This window comes from Cryptomeria japonica, chromosome 6 (genome assembly GCF_030272615.1).
Source record: "Cryptomeria japonica chromosome 6, Sugi_1.0, whole genome shotgun sequence".
NCBI classification, from domain to species: domain Eukaryota; kingdom Viridiplantae; phylum Streptophyta; class Pinopsida; order Cupressales; family Cupressaceae; genus Cryptomeria; species Cryptomeria japonica.
The window spans coordinates 125415640-125436172 of NC_081410.1; the positions used below are offsets into that span (position 1 = coordinate 125415640).

Here is a 20533-nt window from a genome sequence, read left to right on the forward strand (position 1 = left end):
GCATTGTGGCTAAGACTTCTCCTAATAGATTTGGGCTATCCGCCTAGGCGGCTAATTCAACTATATTGTGACAATAAAGCAGCTTGTGATATTGCTCATAATCCGGTTCAACATGGTCGTACAAAGCATGTGGAGGTAGACAGATTCTTCATTAAAGAGAAGTTAGATGAGAAGATTGTGGAGCTGCCTACGATTCGATCAGAGGATCAGTTGGCCGATATTCTCACCAAAGCAGTTTCAAGTCGAGTGTTCTCGACATTTTTGGGCAAGTTGGGCATGTGTGACATCTATGCACCAACTTGAGGGGGAGTGTTGGGATATTCTTATTTTTCTGATTCTTTCCTAAACTGTCTTCTGATTTTTCCTTAACTGTTTTCGGATACTTTCCTATCCTGTAGATAATGTAGCTGTATGCATAACGCACACAGCATGATTGTAGGATCTAGAGATGTATATGAACCTGTACAGATTCATTGTAAATAATAAGAATGAAAAATATTCTTCTCAGTTTCTGTTTTTAAGTGCTTATTCTATTTTAATGATTAGCATTCACAAAATGGAAGAGAAAGAATTATCGCTTAAGTTAATTTCATAAGAAACCTCTGTATTTTCAGATGATTGTGACTGATAATACTCAGCATAAATTATTCGAGCCATTGATTGCATGGCAATATGGGAAATGGCTACATTATTTATAAAGATTTGCAAACACAGAAGCTAATTACGCTTCCAGATCTTAATATTTCTCCACCGCGACTCCATTCTCTGACTCGGATTGTTCTGTTCATAAACGCCGCATTTAAAATAATGGCTTCCAGTGCCAGGGTTTGGGGCGTCCAAGCTGAGTTTTCCGTCGAAATAGACTTGAATGTGCTTTTTGTCAGCATCATGAATAACATTAACATGAATCCACCAATTGTACACATTGGCGGGACCAAAAGGAGTGGGAGCAGTAGAGCCATACTGTTTCAACGCCCCATCGTAAACCCTAATTTGCAGAGCCGCAGAGCCTCCGTTAACCCCACCCATGACTTGCATCACCGCTACGCCCGTGCTTCCAGACGGCACATACATATCCCCTTCGAATTGCCAAACCCCTGACGTATAATCGCCGCCCTGTACAACGTTTTTTTGCAAGATTCAGAAATTCCCAATTTTGGTTACATTTTTCTCACGAATCATCCTTACAAACTGAGAAATTTAGGAAATTTTCCTTACCTTGGCTTGCAAACGCATTTCCGTGCGGGGCTTAGTATTGGTGTTGGGTGAGGCGGGTTTATCATTGCTGAAGACCCACATAGTGTGGACGCCATTGATGAAGGTGTAGCGTTGATCTACACTTTTATCGTATGGTTTTTGAACCTTAAAGGTGAAGTCTTGTGCTGTGAAACCGTCTGTGAGAGCTGCAATCGAGCCCCGCAATTGCAGTAAAATGAAGCAGCTGATAAAGATCGAGCTAGCAAATATACTCTTCTCCATCTCTTTCTGTGACTCTTCCCATGAGATACCTCACATATATATATATTTGTTTTTCTGATGTAAGTCATGGGCAATCAGCACACGGCACTTTGACTTTTAATTATTCATTTTTTTTGGGTATGAGTCGCAGGCAATTTAAGACTTCTAACATTGGGCATCCAGATAAAGATAATGCGTACGTCCAGAATTTTGTTCAGGTATATTCAGCATTTACATGCCCATTTGAACATTTATACATATTTATTAATTAATAAAAATTAAAATTTGAGTTGTGTTATAAATTTTGATTATTTAATAAATAGAGATAAATGTGTATCAAAATGTAGATAAGATAGATTATATAGAGAGATCGTGTCATGGTCATGATTATCAAGAAGGTTAAGTTGAATGTTTAAAGGAAATAAAATAAGGTTGTGGTGGGAAAATTAAAAAGAGTGGAAAGAGTTTCTTGTTGACTAAATACAATGAATTAAAAGTCATTAGTAGTGTTCTAATAGTAATTTTACATTTCATTTATAATAATTAATAAATGTTTATCTTTTTTTTTAAGGGGTAAATGTTGTTTATTGGAACAAATCAACAATGAATAAAAAGTCATTGGTAGTGTTTTAATAGTAATTATACATTTCATTTATATTAAAAATAATAAATGCTTATCTCTTTTTGAAGGGGTAAATGTTTTTTATTGGAATTATGAACTAGTGAGGTCACATGTAGAGCATCTCATCTCCAACACGAACACTAAAGCGTATCACCCCAATAGGGATTTGAACTTTGATGGCAAGAATCACAACACCACAACTTGACCATCGCACTTTGTCATTACCAACGTGATAAATAATTGTCTTATTTTTATTGATTGAACTTTACTTTTTATTGTAAAATTATTAATTTTTTACAATAACATATAATAAAATGTAAGTGTAGGATTTTTACTATTCCTTAAGATCCACCCTTTAGTTATAAACAATACTAGCACAAGATGCTCTAGTTCTTATTTGGTGAAAAATTGATCAATATATTATTCAATGCATAGAATGTGATTACATACATGGAGAGTTGGTTAAGAGTTCATTAAATGCTTATCATTGACACATAAACATGTAGCAAACTTACTAATTCAACTCTCCAAACCATAAACCACTCAAATAAAATTTATATCTATTGCACATCATCTCTCACATACACCTAACTTTGAATAAACTACAATAGAATTTAATCTATTTGTATGGTTAGTTATATTTATCTAGCTAGATTGTCTGACTCATTTAAATATTTTTTCCTAAGTATTCTTGAAATAATACTTTTCCTTTCTAGAAAAGCACTAAGATTGTCATCAATCAATACTTATAAATATTTATTTTGTACATCAAGTTATAATTTAGCCAAAACCCTCGAGGATGAAAATAAATTCATCCGAATATATAATTGTCTTAATTTTATCTTATATTATATTAAGCTCTTTGAAGTGTTAGCAAAGTTGGCCTATCCAATCTTTGAAAAAATATCAACCTCACCTCAAAAAATTGCATATTGGAAGAATCTTTCATCTACCTAGACTATCCACATACTTATATCTACAAAAGAAAAGTGTAATATAGGCAATTTTATTTTATTTTTTAAATTTTGAGGCAAGTTCTAAAGAATGGCTTACAACCCTTTCAAGGGCTTCTTTTCACTATATATTTCCTCTTTGATTGCTAGCCACTAAGTGTAGCATTAATTCATTAAGTTCCTGGTCATTTAGATTTGGAATTATTTATTATTTTATATTAGATATTATTTAATATTTCAAATCGATTTTAAAAAAACTAGAACTATTTGTAATGTTTGGTAGCAATTATTCTTTTGATTATAATTTTCGTGTCAAGTCATCATGATTGAACTACTCTCTATTTATAGTCTAACATAGCTGCAACAAAAACATATGTGGTTCTATCTCTTTATTTTGTTAGGGGATAATAAGAACACCTTAATATTTTTATTTAAATATGAATGAACAAAAAAACTTCCTTTGATAAATAACTAATGATAACTTAATCATCCTCATAAGGTGTTGAAAGAATAAATAATTTTTATAGAACTTGGTGATATAAAAAGGCAAAGCCACATAATTCATTGTTTATTTATCTAAAGAATATTTTTTGTTCATTTATATTGAAATAGAATAATAAGATATCCTTATTGCCTCATAGTGATTTAAAGAGACAAGGTCACATATTTTTTATTTTTTTTGATCGGTAATTGGCCGAAGCCTGAATAGCTTTTGACTGGAGCTATGAAGCAATTGGGACATAGTAGGGGGCCCCATCCCCATTACATATCTTTGAATTATTATTATTATTATTATGTTTGATTAGATTGACCCTGAAACCTTCCCCATCTTATGGAAGGCCAAGAGTCACAACTGATAATTCCACTTCAGATATCCCTATTGGGTATTGAACTTGGGTCTCCATAGTGAGAACCCAATGTTTTAACCAATTAAGCTCTACCCCTTGGACGACAAGGTCACATATATTGTTAGGCTATAAATGTAGCATTTCAATGACAACAACTTAACATGTAAATTTGACAACAACTTAACGAAATGAATAAATTAATGAAAACCTAATTTTTCAATTGAATAAAAAAAAACCTTGTTTCCTTATTTCATACCATGTAAAAAACTAATCATTTATTAAAAAAACATTATTGTTTTTTCATGTTATAAAATGTGAAACTTTATCTTCAATTAATTAAGTAAATATAATATTTAATATATATTATTACAAAAACTTAATCTTCAATTAAACCATAACATTATGTTTTCTTCATTTCATTCATCTTAAAACTTTATTTTCAATTAAATAAAAGCATGGAAATATTAAGGGAAGGGGTCTAGTTACCACCTATGTTCCAATGACCATTCACTCTTTGCTTACCCAATCCCCCAATTACTAATTTTAAAGAGACAAAAAAATGATAATTAAAAGTCCATTAATAAATTTCATATGTACCAATACCCACCCACTTCTCTCTGATTAGTTAAAATTTGTAGATTCTTATTGTAGGAGTTGTGCAACCTTATTGGTACCTATAGCACATCAGGACATTTGTGCATAAGTATTGGTCAACACATTTATTAGAAGAAAATGTATTCATTCTTAGAGGAATATGTATTGGATTCGTTGTGAAAACTTTTGACGTGGTTGTATTGCATGATTATTGGAACATTGTAAGTAGGTATTGTTCAACACTTTGAAATGATCACTTTTTGACATTTGTCTTAAAACAATAGTGATAAACAGTTAAATCGTATTCAAAGACTTCAAGACAATGAGACAAAACAATCTTATTCCGCAAAAATATCAATTTTGTCAACCATTTAAAAAAAAAATCAACTGAGTCGATAAAAGAAAGTGAACAAAGTCGCAGGTGACTCGGGTCGATTGATTTCAGGAGGCACAAATCTTTTATTTGAAACACAAATACATTATCCATTTATAAAAACTTGCAGACAGAGAAGCTAATTACGCTTCCAGATCTTAATATTCCTCCACCGCGACTCCATTCTCTGGCTCGAATTGTTCTGTGTATAAACTCCGCATTTAAAATAATGGCTTCCAGTCCCAGGGTTTGAAGCATCAAAGCTGAGTTTGCCATCCAAATAGATTTGAATGTGCTTATTATCCGCATCATGAATGACGTTAAGGTGAATCCAGCGATCGTATATATTGGCAGGTCCGAATGAAGTAGCAGGAGAAGACCCATATTCTTTCAACACCCCATCGTAAACCCTAATTTGCAGAGCTGCAGAGACTCCATTAGCCCCGCCCATGACTTGCATCGCCGCTACGCCCGTGCTTCCAGACGGCACATACATATCCCCCTCGAATTGCCAAACCCCTGACGTATAATCGCCGCCCTGTACAAATTTTTTTATAAGATTCAAAAATTCCCAATTTTGTTTACATTTTTCTCACTAATTATCCTTACAAACCAAGAAATTTAGGAAATTTTCCTTACCTTGGCTCGGAAACGCATTTCCGTACGGGGCTTAGTATTGCTGCTGGGTGTGTGGGGTTTATCATTGCTGAAAACCCACATGGTGTGGACGTCATTGATGAAGGTGTAGCGTTGATCTACACTTTTATCGTATGGTTTTTGAATGTCAAAGGTGAAATCTTGTGCTGTGAAACCATCTGTTGGAGCTGCAATCGAGCCAGGCAATTGCAGTAAAATGAAGCAGCTGAAAAAGATCGAGCCAACAAATATGCTCTTCTCCATCTCTTTCTGTGTGTCTTCTGAGGAAATACATCACATGTATATATATTTATTTTTCTGATGTAAGTCATGGGCAATTCATACACGGTACTTTGACTACAGATACTCGTTTTTTTGGTATCAGTCACAGGCAATTTAAGACTTAATTTAAGACTTTGACATTGAGCATCCAGATAAGGATAAATGCGTAGGACCAGAATCTTGGTTAGGTATATCCACCATTCAAATGCACATTTGAACATATTTATTAATTAATTAAATTAAAAATTTAATAAATAAGTTATAATATGAATTTTGCACTTTAAAAATGGTTGCTATGATATTACACCATTCAATAGTATTAGGTAAAAATTGTGTAGAAATTAAAAAAAATAAAAGTTAAATAAATGTAATGTAATATAGAAGCATAAAAATTAGTCAACTAAAGAAATGTAGTTGTAAGAGGATTATTATATAGTAGTATTCTATAAACTGAATATATAAAGTTTCATGATGAGATAAGACTGCAACTGCAATCCATACAAATTTCTAGTTCTATTGTAAGGAGACCGCCACTTGTCTTATTGAGAAGATGTTGATAAGGGTGAACAATCCAAGGAGATGCAAACAAACTAATGTGACATGTAGATTTCAACAATGGGGTATGGATTTCATGGTGAGGTCATATAAAGGGCCAACAACAATAAGAGTGAACAATCTAAGGAGATTCAAACAAACTAATGTGATGTAGATTTCAACAATGGGGTATATAGTTCATAGGTGAGGCCATTTCATACAACATATGTCATTACATTCAAGAAGCACAGCATCATCATCAACAATTGTAGATCTGAGGTATATCTTTCCAATATTTATTTTAGTATTTGTATTATTTCATTCAAGGTTAATTCCTAAACTGGTATTGACTTAGGAAAACCTCTATTCCCAACAATTTTCTCTATTTTCATTATGTACAGAAACAGGTAGGGAGTTGCGTTTTGGAGGAACAATAAGATTTGCATAGACAAACAAGTTCCCTTTTAGGACAGCAAAAAGTTAGGATGACCAAGGCAACCACCACCATGATCCTGACAACTTAGGTTGAATTTCAAGAAGCAGATCCAAATAATATTCCTTTGACCAGATCTAAGTCTGTGGCTTCATACAATGATTTTATCTCATTGTTTATGCTCAATCTCTTCAATATCCACACATTTACCCTAATTTCAAAATCTTCAATAATTCAAATCAATTCAATTCTAACAAAGATAGAGCTCTATTAAAAGGGTCTGGAATATGATCAGAATCTTAATCCTAGAGAGGTTAGATCTATCAAATTCCTATCTCTACTTAATGAAATGGTTAATTAAGAAAAAATAGTGGTCTTATTACCTTAATTGGTGAAACCCTAATTTTCACCCCATGACACTTGCAAACAATACACATTGAACATGAAACAATGCATATAAAAGCCTGCAACAACATAAATGAGCATGCATAGTCATATGAGAGTATACACAAACAATCAAGAGTATTCAAGAACACAAAATTGTAATCAAAAGCTCACAAGAAAATAATATTGCATATCTAGCATAATTCAATCACACAAGTTCCAAGAATCTTTGTAAATCCTTTTAAATATGAGGATAATGTATTTCTCAACTTGTTTTGTTATGGATAACCTATGCCTTATCCTACCCTTCAAGAAGTCAATTATAATAAACATCATCAGTTTATAAAATTTCAATGACCAAATCACCTATCATCATTATGTTTAAATATTATTAATATTGGTCACATAATAATACTTAATTAAGGACTAGAAAACACAATTAGGCATATGTATTGAAATCTAAACTACATCCATAGTACACAAGAACCTAACCATTCCCTTAGTAAATAAAGGAATTATTTTACTTTTATATATTGTTATGCTATATCATCCTAGTCAAGAGAATATTCTTGCACCAAGGTTTATGGAAACATTTATCAAGCAAACCAAATATCTCAATACAATGATAAGGTTTCTAAACTCAACAAATGGTTTATAAAACAAATTAAGGGTACATCAAGAATTCTATCTCTATAGGTACTTCCATCCAATGATAAACCAATTCAACCCTTCTAAGATATTCTTATTTATACATCCCTCAACATTAAGATATAAATATCAATCAACCTTAAGTTGTAAATAATCATCCTATTTTTTTTTTTTATATCTACTTGTTGACACCTAATTCTGGTCAAGCGATTAATTTTCATCATGTGTCTTACAACAATAATAAATTAATTATATGCCCCTTATTCTAATATTTCCTCTCAATAATTAAATAAATTAAATTTATTTGATTAACTAATTCTTAAATATTAATATTAAATTAATAAATTTAATCTATTAATTTATCATATTTATATTCTCATATGTGGATAATTAATAAATTTTATTTTTTAATTATCCCATACTTATCTTTTCAACCTGCCAATTTGGAAAAATACGAGGATAATCTATTTATTTATTTATTAAATCCCCATATTATCTTCCTTCATTTGATTCCAAATTTCTTCCACTTTTTCTTTGTCTCCTAATGGAAACTTTGCTATGTGTTTGATCCCAACCATGAATTCTTCCTGTCTCTAGATTAATCTCGTTCGTTGATTCAAAATCCTCTTTTCTATAAATTGAGCTCTCATTGCTCATTTTCAACAACCACATTTTGAGTACCCTTATTCTATCGATTTCACTCTATCTTTGCAATCTCTATTTTTAGTTGCACTTGTTTTGTAGGTGAGATCCACAAACATCAAATTTAAAGGATAATGAAGAACAATGGAGGAGCTATGAAGGAGATTCTTGCACTTTGGCTTGTATTTCTTTGTGAATTTCATCTTCATTTCCTTTATTAAATGTATTAGGATCAATTTCATAGCTTGTTAGGTTTGTGATTACCTAATTTAGGCTTTGATGCTTTATTCCAATTTCCTAATTACACTACCTAACATATTTTGAGACTTTAAACTTCTCCCCCAATTACCATACTTGAAACTACATAAAAAACTTAAGTATATTTAATCTTATACCATCTCCATTAAAATAAACAAACAACTAATGATAAATTTCTATGTACTCTATTGATCTATCATTTAAAAAAACTAGCTCGGCCATGACATATACATGCCATATAGCCTCAAACAAGCTTTAACTGTTAAAAGTTACCTCATCTTTTGGTTCATCAATTTTCTTCATTTTCTTATTAATTAATATTGTTAATAAAAGTGTCTTCTAATGAAATAATTCAAATAAACTCCTAGAGTTTCATTGGCATGCATAAAACAAAGTTTAATTTAAATTTTTCAGTTTAAATAGAAGAAAAATAAAATCTAAACATTAATCTTAAAACAAACCATACTCAAATAAATATTTATAAATCTCATAATATAGTCTTCATATTAAGAATATTAATTTATTTACCAATTTTAATACATATGAATATCTAAGCTTTCCTTAATAAATATTATGGACACTACAACATTTTATAAAATTCAACCTACAGTAGTCAAAAGGTATGTACTTACAAATAAAACTAATACAAGGATTAGAAATCACAACCTCTAGTGAGATAACCATGCTAACCATTACATCAAACATTCCTTAACAAATTTAAAACCCAATACAATGTTCATATAATTTAACTAACAACAAAGACCAAAATAAACTCCAAGTAATAAATGTAAAAGCCATTACTATGTTCATATAATTTAACTCACAACAAAGACCAAAATAAACTCATTAACAAATGTAAAAGTCATTACTAATTTTACATAATTTAACTCACAACAAAGACCAAACAAAGATGGCAAAGACTTACCCACTACACCAAATGCCTTGAATAAATGCGAAAAGCAAGAAAACCTTTTATGGAGATGAATCAAAATAATATATTTATTTTAACTATGTATATATATTTGATTATACTAATTCAGGGGCCTTTCTTCTTGAAAGATGCTTCCCCTTTTTAAATAAAAATCCTACTTCATGCATTTCATGATTATTTCCTTCATGCATTTTATGATTATTCTCTTCATACATTTTATGCATGATAAATCCCTTCATGTATTTTATGTATGTTATTCATGCTGTAGGGGCTCTTTCAGCTTTATATTTACCCTCTACAGTCATATTTAGAACCCAAAGCCATTTAGATTTGATTATATTATCAATATATTTCATTACTTATCATATATTTGAAGTCAGAGGAGACTCTATCAGTATTGAATGTTCCTGTTGGCTCACTAGGGCAGTTTTGAATATGTTATTACAGAAAATGGACTCAATCTTGTGAAAAAATTTCTTGCTATAACCTTTAAATCCTCAGGTTTTTCGTTTGGCTTGCAGAAAACGTACTTAATTTAAAGCAGACCGTAGCGTATTACCAGCTTGTAATTTAGTTTAGAAAAAGAAGAAACACCAGCAGTTTAAGGCCATAAAAAATACTTTCTGAAGCTTGAAATGTGCCAAATAAACTTCTCTATTTTCTTGGCTGCACTCATAACCCTCGAGAAGGTCTTGGTTTCTATGAAAAAAATGAAGAATAATGTAAATTTGTTCCCGATATCTTACAGTTGTCAATCTATCTTACAGAATATGGCAATTGGAAGCTACGACTGATATAGAAATATTAAATAAGATAAATAAACAAGTGAACCAAAAGAAGAAACTCACACAGGATTTTATATTACCAAACTTATAAACAAATGAACATAAGTAACACTCCATTAAGTTTAGTCTTCTTCCTGTTCGTGTGCAAGCCGCATTGCTGCACTAGTTTCTAATTCTGCCAGCCACTTAAGTGTGGACAGAAGAAGAATCGTCAGAAGTGATGATAGTATTAAGGTGATCGCAGAAGAAATATCCTTCCACACCTACAGTCACCATTATCCTCATATTCCATATGAGATATGAGAACTTCACAGTGTGTAAACTCATAGAGGAGCTGTCATTCCACAATGGGTATGGGTGGTCGATATGGACAACCACCTATGAGTTTACGCACTCTGAAATTCATCATAAGGAATACGAGGATAACAGGGAAGACGAGTGTGTAAACTCATAGAGGAGCTGTCATTCCACAATAGGTGGTCGATATGGACAACCACCTATAAGTTTACGCACTCTGAAATTCATCATAAGGAATACGAGGATAACAGGGAAGACGAGTGTGGAAACTCGTAGAGGAGCTGTCATTCCACAATGGATGGTCGATATGGACAACCACCTATGAGTTTACGCACTCTGAAATTCATCATAAGGAATACGAGGATAACAGGGAAGACGATTAATGGAATCGCAACTATGATATCCATCGCCATTGCGGAAGAAGATACAATGGAATGACAGAGTGCAAACTATAAATAGAATCGCAGGATAATTTTTTAAATACACATTTATAAATAGAATCCGCAAGGCACACTGTAAGCGTTGCGCAGGGGTTTCCGTAGTCTAACCGTTTCTGAGTCGACATGGTAGTGCACACATTTAGTGTTCTTTGAGCTACTTTAGTATTCTCTTTCACAAGTTTGGTCACTTGCAATTAAAATCTTTATTTTGTTTTTGGCAAGACGATATTGTTATTAATCGTATGCTTACACGTACGTCTCACGATTCTGATTTTGGGAGGAGAATTGCATCATTGCGTTTGTCACTGCTTTCCGCATGACTAAGGGTAAAAAGATATCTGTCATAGATTTTTTTTTATTACCATGGTGGATTACTTTAAGCATTAATTTGTATTCACACAGACAGGACTAAATGACATTTGAACAATAAATGATAGTAAGTTTGAACTCACATGTTAATGAACAATTAATTTGTATTTACACAGATGAGTATTTCCCGTCGTTTTTCACTGTCTATGTCTACAAAGCATACATATTAAACAGTGATTTATGGTGGGAGCACAGTTTGCACTGTAATCACAACAGATGTTGCATGTTTTGCATTTAAGCTAACAATGGAGAACTACGAGTTTAACTCATTCTGTCTATTCCATCCACTCCAATGATTTCTGCATGATCTATGTTCATGAGTTGGTTTATTCTTTGTATAAAATAATGCTTTGGCATATTATAATCAATATAATGGTTAAAATATTATTTTGTTATGATTTTCTCTGCAAGTTTTGCTTTTATTTTCCAACTAGATCTTTTCTCTATTTTGAAGGATTAGCTGCAAAGTTTTACAAAAAAGTACACATTTCAAAGTGTCTAACTAAAGGTACAAAACAAATTTATTAATGATGTTTTCACTATGACAGCTATTGGGGGGTCAACATGACAATAAGGTGACGGTTATTGGTAGCACATGAAAATACAACTCCCATTTCTAGAAACTCATGCTAATAATATTGTATTCACTCGTACATCAATTCTTCTATTAAATGATAGATAAACGAGAACTCAATCTTTTATTTTTATTTTTATGAAGTAGGCAGTAGCAATGGAGATTTTTCATGGGGCAAAAATGAAATCATAATTTTAGAATTATATTATTATTATAATATTATTTTATTTTATTTATTAATATTCTCATTAAACCATTGTTACTGTGTAAAAGGATGCAATTATATGTCATATTTTTATAAGGTATAATATTTTTTAACATAGTACACATTAAATCATATATAATATTTGCTATAATATAAATTTTATCATTGTTATATATTAGATTTTATAATAAAAGTTATTAAATATAAATATAATTAAATAAATAATATAATTTTTATACAATATAAATTAAATTAATATGTACAAATCTAATATCTTTATTTGTGGAAAATGAAATTTCAAATGTTTGTTGATAAACCTACTCATTCATGTCATTTCTTAGTGGACATCTTTTTAAGAAATATATGGTCTTTTTATTATTAATATTAGATTTATTTTTTAATATGGTAGTTAGAAAAGTTTAGTTAATTATTAATATTAGGATCTTTTTATTATAATGTTTAATTATGTTGAAGGCGTTCTCTATGTGAGCTTTACAAGCTCAACTAAACGATTGATGGTTGATATCATTTTAGAGACTTGCAAGACAATTGAAATATTTACAACCATTAGATGGAAAAGCAACACAATTTTATTTAAACTTGCCTAGTATATTAAATCTTAGATTTTTGTTTAAAAACAATATCATTTGATAAAATACAATATTTTTTTATAATTAGATACATAAATTCTTTTTTATTTTAAAATAATTTTCTTGTTAAAAGTGATTTTTTAAATAAAATAGAATGTGTCTTAGTTATTATATATCTATTTATTATTCAATATATTTAATTATATTTAATTTACTAGTCATTTAAAAAAATATATATGAAATGATTTGTATCAAAAAAAAAAGAATATATTAGAATTCAAAATAGTTTTAAATCTAGATTTTAGTCTTTAACTTATTCTAAAATTATAATTAGTCATTTTTTATTTATTTTTTAATAGAAATTTGATTTATTTGTATTAGATAATAAATGTTTATGAATTTTAAAAATTACAACTTATTATAATTTTAAAGTTAATTGTAAGCATAAAAATATTGTGGTGATTTGATTAATAATTTTAAATCCAATAATACTTAATCCCACATAGAAATGGAATTGTACTGAAAAACACTTAGATATTTATTATTAATGTTAAATTTATAATAATCCTAACCATGACCCTTAATACTTAATTATGATTTAGTTCTAGTCTAGGGTGCACATAGAACAAAATTAAAAAGAAAAAGCCATATTTATAGTTAAGTTATTAGACACAATACAATATCTAAAGATCTGATTTAGAATATTTACTGTCGAGGATGTTTTTTCGCTCGGTTTTTCACTGTTGCCGTTGAGTGGTGCTTGCTGCTACCGGAAGGGTGGCGTCGGTAAGTAAAGAGGCCAACGACGGTGGACACCTGGATGTCCCCGTGCGTACGGCCTGCATAGGTGGTATTCCCTCTACCTTTCCTCCCGTTAATGCTGCATTTAGTGCAGAGGCTTCTCTTAATGTTTCACAGACTCCAGTACCTCCTTCTTCGGCGAACACATCAACTAGGTTTAATGGAGATCCCAGCTCATCTGCTCACAATTCTCTCAAGGCTAAATCATTTTCGGAGGCGGTCTCTAATTCTGCAGGAAGTATTAATGAGCAGGCTAGGTTTTTTGTTGCTGATAGCGATGAGGTCGCCCAAAATGATAAGAACCCTCGGGTTCCCTCAGCTTCGTTTTCCTTAATTCCTAACTCTGAAATGCTTGCCGAAATTGTTAAGGAAAAAGGTAGGCTTAAAGATACTACAATATTCTTTGCTACTGTTGAAGTGGAAAAATGTCCTCCGCGTAAAATTTTGGATGATTGGTTTCACAATTTTTGGAATGTTAAACTAGGGTTTCAAATTTCTTTCTGCAGACAGATTCAAAAGGGATTGTTTGTTGTTTTTTTCGCTAATCATGAAGCCCAACAAGAGGTCTTAAAAAAACAATATTGGTCGGTCGGTTCCACATCCTTCCGTGCTTTAGCTTGGACCCCTGATGCCATCCATGAGGAAGTCCTTGCATTCCACATTCCGCCCTTTCTCTGGCGTTTCTTGCCCCAACTCTTGGAAAATTTGGGCAAAATTATCAGAATGGATGAAATTGTTAGATTAGTCCCACACATGGATGCCAGGGTCCTTATTTCGCTTCTCCCTGGCAAAGAAATTCCCACTAAAATTAACATTAATGTGATTAATGATAATTATGTTTTCCCTATTGAAATACTGGGGGGTTTAAATACCTGTTTTTTATGTAGGAAGGAGGGTCATCGAAGGAAAGATTGTCCCATCCTAGCGAAAACCTCTGCTAAATCTGCCAATAACATGAATGCTCAACCTAACCCCCCTCTGTCAGTTAACCCTATTGTTGCTTCCACTTCCGAAGGCCGCCATGTTAAGGAATCCCCTAATCTGTCTGGTTCCTCCCAGAATTCTTCCACTCTTAATTTGAATCTCCCGCCCCCTCCAGAGGCTAATTCGGGACCTAAGCTCAAAGATGGATTTACCTTGGTGAGAAACTGGAAAAAAAGAAAAGGGAATTCTTCAGGGAACCCCAAAACCAAAAACCTAAATAATACCCCCAGTTCGCCTCCCACTTCGAACCTCCCTCCGATTGTTGACATGATTAACTTTCTCGGCCATTCTTTTGACTCTGTCAATCCCGTTGTGAATCCGTCAAAGCCTTCACCAAAATTTTTTAAGGAAATTGAGGATGATTATGGTTTTGAGATTATCCCTGCTAGTGGGTCCCCTCAGCTTGAATTTAAGATGGACATGGAGCTGAATGATATTAATGAAGCTCCCAGTTTAGATGTCGTCCCCACCAAAAGGCGTGAGAGGCCACCAGGTTCCAAAAAGAACCCTGCTTATAAGTCCCCTGGGACCAATCCCAATAGTCCCTGCATGGCTATTGAAAATGCGTCTCAAACCCCATTTAATGTGCCCCAATGAATTGCCTATCTTGGAATGTCAGGGGACTCGAGTCTCCTAATAGAAAGCAGATTGTTAAGCATGTGTTTAATTCCTTCAATTCTGTTGATATTTTTATGATGCAAGAGATCAAATCTACTGGTTTTATGCTTGATTCCAGTTTGAACTTCATTTGGAAAGATGCTCTTAAATTCCACTCTAATCACAGCAAGGGTAAAGGTGGAATTGCTATCCTTGTTAACCCAAAAATGGGGGTCTGTCATATTTGGTAATGGAATTTCCCCTTGTCAAAGGGTTGTCTGGTTTACTATGACTATTAATAATAAATCTGTTGGTTTTTGCTCTATTTATGTGCCTAATGACACTAAAGGTAGAATTACTCTATGGAATTGGTTATCTGCTCTCCCTGATATCCCCTGGTTTTTTGGTGGCGACTTCAACATGGTTGAGTCCCAAACTGATAAAATTGGTGGTAACCCCTTCAAGTGGAAGGACTATGAAAATCTGCATTGGTCTAACTTCATTAATTCTAAGAATTTGTTTGATCTGCTTGCTAATAATAAAGATTCTCATCCTGGTATCTGGCATACTTGGTGTAATTTTCAGCAAGGTCAGTCAAGGATTTACTCCAGACTGGATCACTTTTATGGCAATAAGGATTTCTTCTCCTTTATTCCTGATATCAATGGTAACATTGTCTTGGTCTCTGCTACCACTCTCTTGGATCACCACCCTATCTTCACCCGTGTTAGTATCAACCCTGAACCCACTCGTCACAATCCTCCTTGTGTTAAATTCTTCCTCAATGCCAAGCTCCTGCAAGATGAAGATGTCCTCTGTGCCTTGCATATCATTAGAAACATAAACTGTTGGAATATGAAGGAGTATTCCATGGTTGACAAGTGGAAAGCTAATCTTTTGGCCTGGAAATCTTTGCTCCAAACCATTGGTCAAAAGTGTGCCAAAGATTATAGATTCTCTGAAAAGCTGTTGCACGCTAATCTTCAAACTACTGAGTGCAAAGTATAGGCTGACCCCTCTAATTTGGTTCTCTTAAACCAGCTGGTTGCCATTAAAGATACCCTCAGTAAACACCAACAGACTAAAGTTCAAGGAGCTAAAATTAGATCTAGGATTAACTGGCTCCAACATGGTGATCAGGGTTCCAAATTCTTTTTTAATTATCTTTAGCACAAACAAGTTAAAGAGTCAATTGATAAGCTGATTATTGACCAACAGGAGATCTCTGATCCTAATTGCATATCCTTGGCCTTTGCTGATTATTATAGTAAGCTTTTTTCTACTAAAGATTCCATGGAGGCTGCTGAGCTTAGACTCAAATGTAGGCCTTTTATTCCTGCCAAGCTGGATGCTAAGGATATTATGTCTTTATCTACTCCCTTATCTATTACTGAGATCGAAAGGGCTATTAAAGCCCTCAAGGATGATAAGGCCCCTGGGCCTGATGGGCTCTCTAGTGAGTTTTACAAGGCTAATATTAATTGGATTAGTAAGGATTTATTTGATTTGTATAATGAGGCCATTAACACTGGTTCTCTCAGCCCTGAGATCAACCGTGGTATTATTAAACTTCTCCCTAAAGATGGGGACAAGTCTCTTATCAAGAACTGGAGACCTATTATGCTCCTTAATGTGTCTTATAAAATTTTAGCTAAAGTTTTAGCCACTAGACTGGTTCATATTCTCCCTAAATTTGTTAGCATTACTCAAACGGGTTTAATCAAAGGTAGGTACATTCTGGAAAACCTCATTACTACTTGGGAAGCCATGGATTGGGCCAAATGTTCTCATCAAAACATTGCTCTTCTCCTCCTTGATTTTGAGAAAGCTTATGATAGGGGTTGAGTGGAATTTTATCATTATGATGCTGCAGTCTTTTGGCTTTCCGCCATATTTTTGTAATGTTGTTCAAACCTTGTTCAAAGATGCCTGTGCCCAGGTTGAGATTAACGGTTCTATTTCAGACCCTTTCCCTCTTAGTAGGTCTATCCGACAGGGCTGTCCTTTGGCCCCTGCTCTCTTTGTCATTGCGGCTGAAGCTTTGTTCTATATTCTGAGAGATAATACCTTGTCTCCGGAAGTTAGGGGATTATTTCTTCCCAATGATGATGAGCTTATTAATAGTCATTTTGCTGATGACACTGCTGTCTTTCTTGAGCTCTCTGATAATAACTTCAAGAATCTTCAAGTTAAGTTGGATTTATTTTGTTCTATCTCTGGTGCTAGGGTCTCCCAAGCTAAGTCCATCTGTTTAGGTTGGGATGATCAGCTTCCTAATTGGTTTCTTTAGCATAATTTTCAATGGGGAGGTACCAAGAATATTGTTAAGTATCTTGGTATTCCTTACTCTGTTGATCCTTCTATTAAGGACATGTGGGTTTGGGTTAGGACCAAGATTGATAATAAGCTTAATAAATGGTACAATAGATCCTTATCCCTTGCTGGTAGAATTCAAGTTTGTCAAAAAAAATTATCCTCATACAACATTTACTACTCTTCTGCCTGGCTATTTAGCAATTACCAAATTCTTGAAATTCAAAAAGCCATCATGCATTTCCTTTGGTTTGGTGGCAAGGGAAAGAAAAAGTTTCATGCTGTGAATTGGGAGTGGTGTCACACTGATAAGTCCCTAGGTGGACTGGGGTTAAAAGATCTTAAGCTTCAAGGTATTGCTCTTGCTGCTAAATGGATCTTTCAATCATTGGAAGGTGACTCTCCTTGGAAAGTGCTTGTTAGACACAACATTGAGAGAGGTCTTCCCAAGGAGGCTAAGTCCTGGAAGAACCTCCCTTTTTGTGACCTTATTTGTGGTAAATTTTCGGTTATGGTTCAAGGTTCTGCTATCTTTAAGTCTATCTGGCGTGCCTGGGACCATGTTTGAAAGTTTCTCACCAATAAGGATTTTCATAGTGATCATCAACTTTATGGTGAAAGGTCCATTTGGTGGAACTTGAGCAGGAACAATAAACCCTTAGCCCTCTACCAGGGTTGCTTGGCCAAGTCTTGGGCTAGAGCTGGTATCACTCAATTTGTTGATATTTTGGAACATGATCTGCTTATTTCTTGGGATGAGCTGAAGAGTAACTTTAACTTACCTCAGTCTCAAAAGAAGACTTATAACTTAATTGTGGAAGCCTGTAAAGACCTCCCTTCGGCTTGTGATGTGGAGTCTCATAGATTTCTTAAATATAATTGGCCTGATGGTACTATCTTAGACCAACTTAAAGCTAAAAACATTTATAAAATCATTAATCATAATGAGGATATTATTGCTCATTTGAATAGATTCTGGTACTGTTCTTTTGATGTTAAAATGTGGAAAAAAATGCTGAATTATATTTGGAAAAGTCCTGTTGAGCCCAAGATCCAATGTTTTAAATGGCTCTTGTTAATTGATAGACTTCCTATTAAAAGAAATTATCATACTGATTTATGTAATATTTGCAGGCTACCAGATACTGGTAGACATATCTTATTTGATTGCCTATTTGCTAAAGAAATTTGGAATTTTTTTGGTATTTACTATCCCTTTAATGTGACTATTATTGAAATTGTTACAGGTCACATTAAAGGGCTTAGTAAGGATGCTGACTTCTTCTGGAATATGCTGTTGTAAAGCGGAAAATCGCAATCGAACCCTAGTTGCTCTCCCCTCTTCTAACTCCGAGGAGAGAGAAGGGAGGTTGCTAGGGTTGATGGTTTTCACTTAAGGGAGATACTTTACATTCAAAAGAGGGGTTGAAACCCACAAGATCCAATCCCACACAAGGCAAGATTGGATGCTAAATGAGTTTCAAGGGTTAAGAAAGCAAGGCTACCCTCTTTTGTAAAGAATGTTGATAGAAGAATCAAGCTAGGAATGCATAGAAAGTGACAAAGATTCGCTTATAAACTGAGATAGGGATATAGGATGAAGCTGTGGACCTGGAATTAGCAGTAAAATGTCGATACGGTGCTGTCCTGCAAATTTGAGCAAAAGTTGCTGGGACGATGGCGCCCGAGCGCCACGGTCCTCCGAAAAATCCGCGAAACGAAGGGGGATCTGTTCGTCTCTGCACAAGGATTCCAGATCTTCAATTTCAGCCGCGTACCTGCAACCTACACACAGAAAAGCGAAGACGATTGGGGGGTTAGGGATTAGGGGTTTGCCTTTAGGTCAAACCCCGATTTTGGAATTAACCAAGAAATGAGAAATGCTGTAAATGTAAATGTCTGTAATGTAAAACAAGTACTAATACCTTGTTGTAAGGATGTTTGTATCCTTATGTGCGAAGGTATAGATGTTGTTGTTTGTTGTATGTTGTATGTTGTAGTATGTAGTAAGTGATCTCCTCTTCAATGGTTGAATCCTTGTCTTGAATGCAACACTTAGCCTTGAATGGAGACTTAGAAGGGATGCTTGAATGCTTGAATGCTTGAATGCTTGAATGTTTGAGTATAGTTTCCACGCCTTTTCCCGTCATCCATGTATATATCCAAATGAGAGAGGAAAATGTAGTTTATATACTTGTCAATTAGGGCTGATAGACTGATTTTCCCGACCTTAGGCCGACCAGGAAACAATAATTTCCAATTTGCAAACAAAAAGACCCGAGACCTCATAGGAGACCGGGCCCAAAATAGGGCCAGGGACCAGGGCACTGGGCGCTCTGGTCCCACCTCCCGGGACATCAGGGTGCAAAGGAGGTTCAGGCCAGGGTGCTTGAAAAATGTAGTTTTTAGTGTCGTGAGCAAGTTTCGGGGTCTCCATTCAGGTTGCGTGTTGCGTCGCCATCGTGAAGACCAAAATGCAGTTGAAATTGCAAGTGTCGCAATTTTAGGACGCTACATTTAGCCCCCACTTTAGCGGGAGTATGTATGCTCATACTTCCGGTAAAGTACAAGGAAACAACATTGAAAGACTTTCACCACGTCAAGGAGGCAAGACACACCAAGCCCCCAGTGGACTAAGGATCTTACGACTTCGATTGACAAAGTAAAAGGGAAGATCACGAGGGAGAACCATGACTGTCAGTAGTAAGGTTCCCTCACTATGAGTCATGCAAAAGAAATACCAAAAATTTTCAAGGCAAAGCTAAGTTCACCAAGAAATTTTCAAGTATCTTGAAGAGATAGACAGGGTGTATGCCCCCCTACGTTAAAGCGATCGCACACGCCTCAACGGGGGTGATTGTTTTAACGTAGTGATACACATAAGAAATGAGAAGGGAAAGGAGCACGTTATCACAAAGATTTAGCCCCCAAGTGTGAGATAAACCCAAGGATAATAGATACAAAACACAAAGCACAAGGTGA

The 20533-nt window shown here is 34.0% G+C and overlaps 2 protein-coding genes across 2 annotated transcripts; both read right to left on the reverse strand.

Annotated features, from left to right (window-relative positions):
* Nucleotides 1–656: 656 nt before the first annotated feature.
* On the reverse strand, nt 657–1479 carry LOC131075237 (citrate-binding protein-like). The gene is made up of 2 exons (XM_059221947.1): nt 1219–1479; nt 657–1116 (listed from the first exon to the last, which is right to left on the reverse strand). The coding sequence occupies exons 1-2, from the start codon at nt 1477–1479 to the stop codon at nt 718–720; spliced, it is 660 nt and encodes a 219-aa protein (XP_059077930.1). The 3' UTR covers nt 657–717.
* Nucleotides 1480–4883: 3404 nt separating this feature from the next.
* LOC131075234 (citrate-binding protein) lies at nt 4884–5939 on the reverse strand. The gene is made up of 2 exons (XM_058012065.2): nt 5488–5939; nt 4884–5386 (listed from the first exon to the last, which is right to left on the reverse strand). The coding sequence occupies exons 1-2, from the start codon at nt 5746–5748 to the stop codon at nt 4988–4990; spliced, it is 660 nt and encodes a 219-aa protein (XP_057868048.2). The 5' UTR covers nt 5749–5939; the 3' UTR covers nt 4884–4987.
* Between the last annotated feature and the right edge of the window lie 14594 nt (nt 5940–20533).

Excerpts from the sequence above, each read along its gene's own strand:
- LOC131075237 (XM_059221947.1), bottom strand. The coding sequence starts at position 1,479 with ATGGAGAAGAGTATATTTGCTAGCTCGATCTTTATCAGCTGCTTCATT. Across the intron at positions 1,117-1,218 it reads AAATGCGTTTGCAAGCCAAG|GGCGGCGATTATACGTCAGG; the intron begins GTAAGGAAAATT and ends AACGTTGTACAG.
- LOC131075234 (XM_058012065.2), bottom strand. The coding sequence starts at position 5,748 with ATGGAGAAGAGCATATTTGTTGGCTCGATCTTTTTCAGCTGCTTCATT. Across the intron at positions 5,387-5,487 it reads AAATGCGTTTCCGAGCCAAG|GGCGGCGATTATACGTCAGG; the intron begins GTAAGGAAAATT and ends AAATTTGTACAG.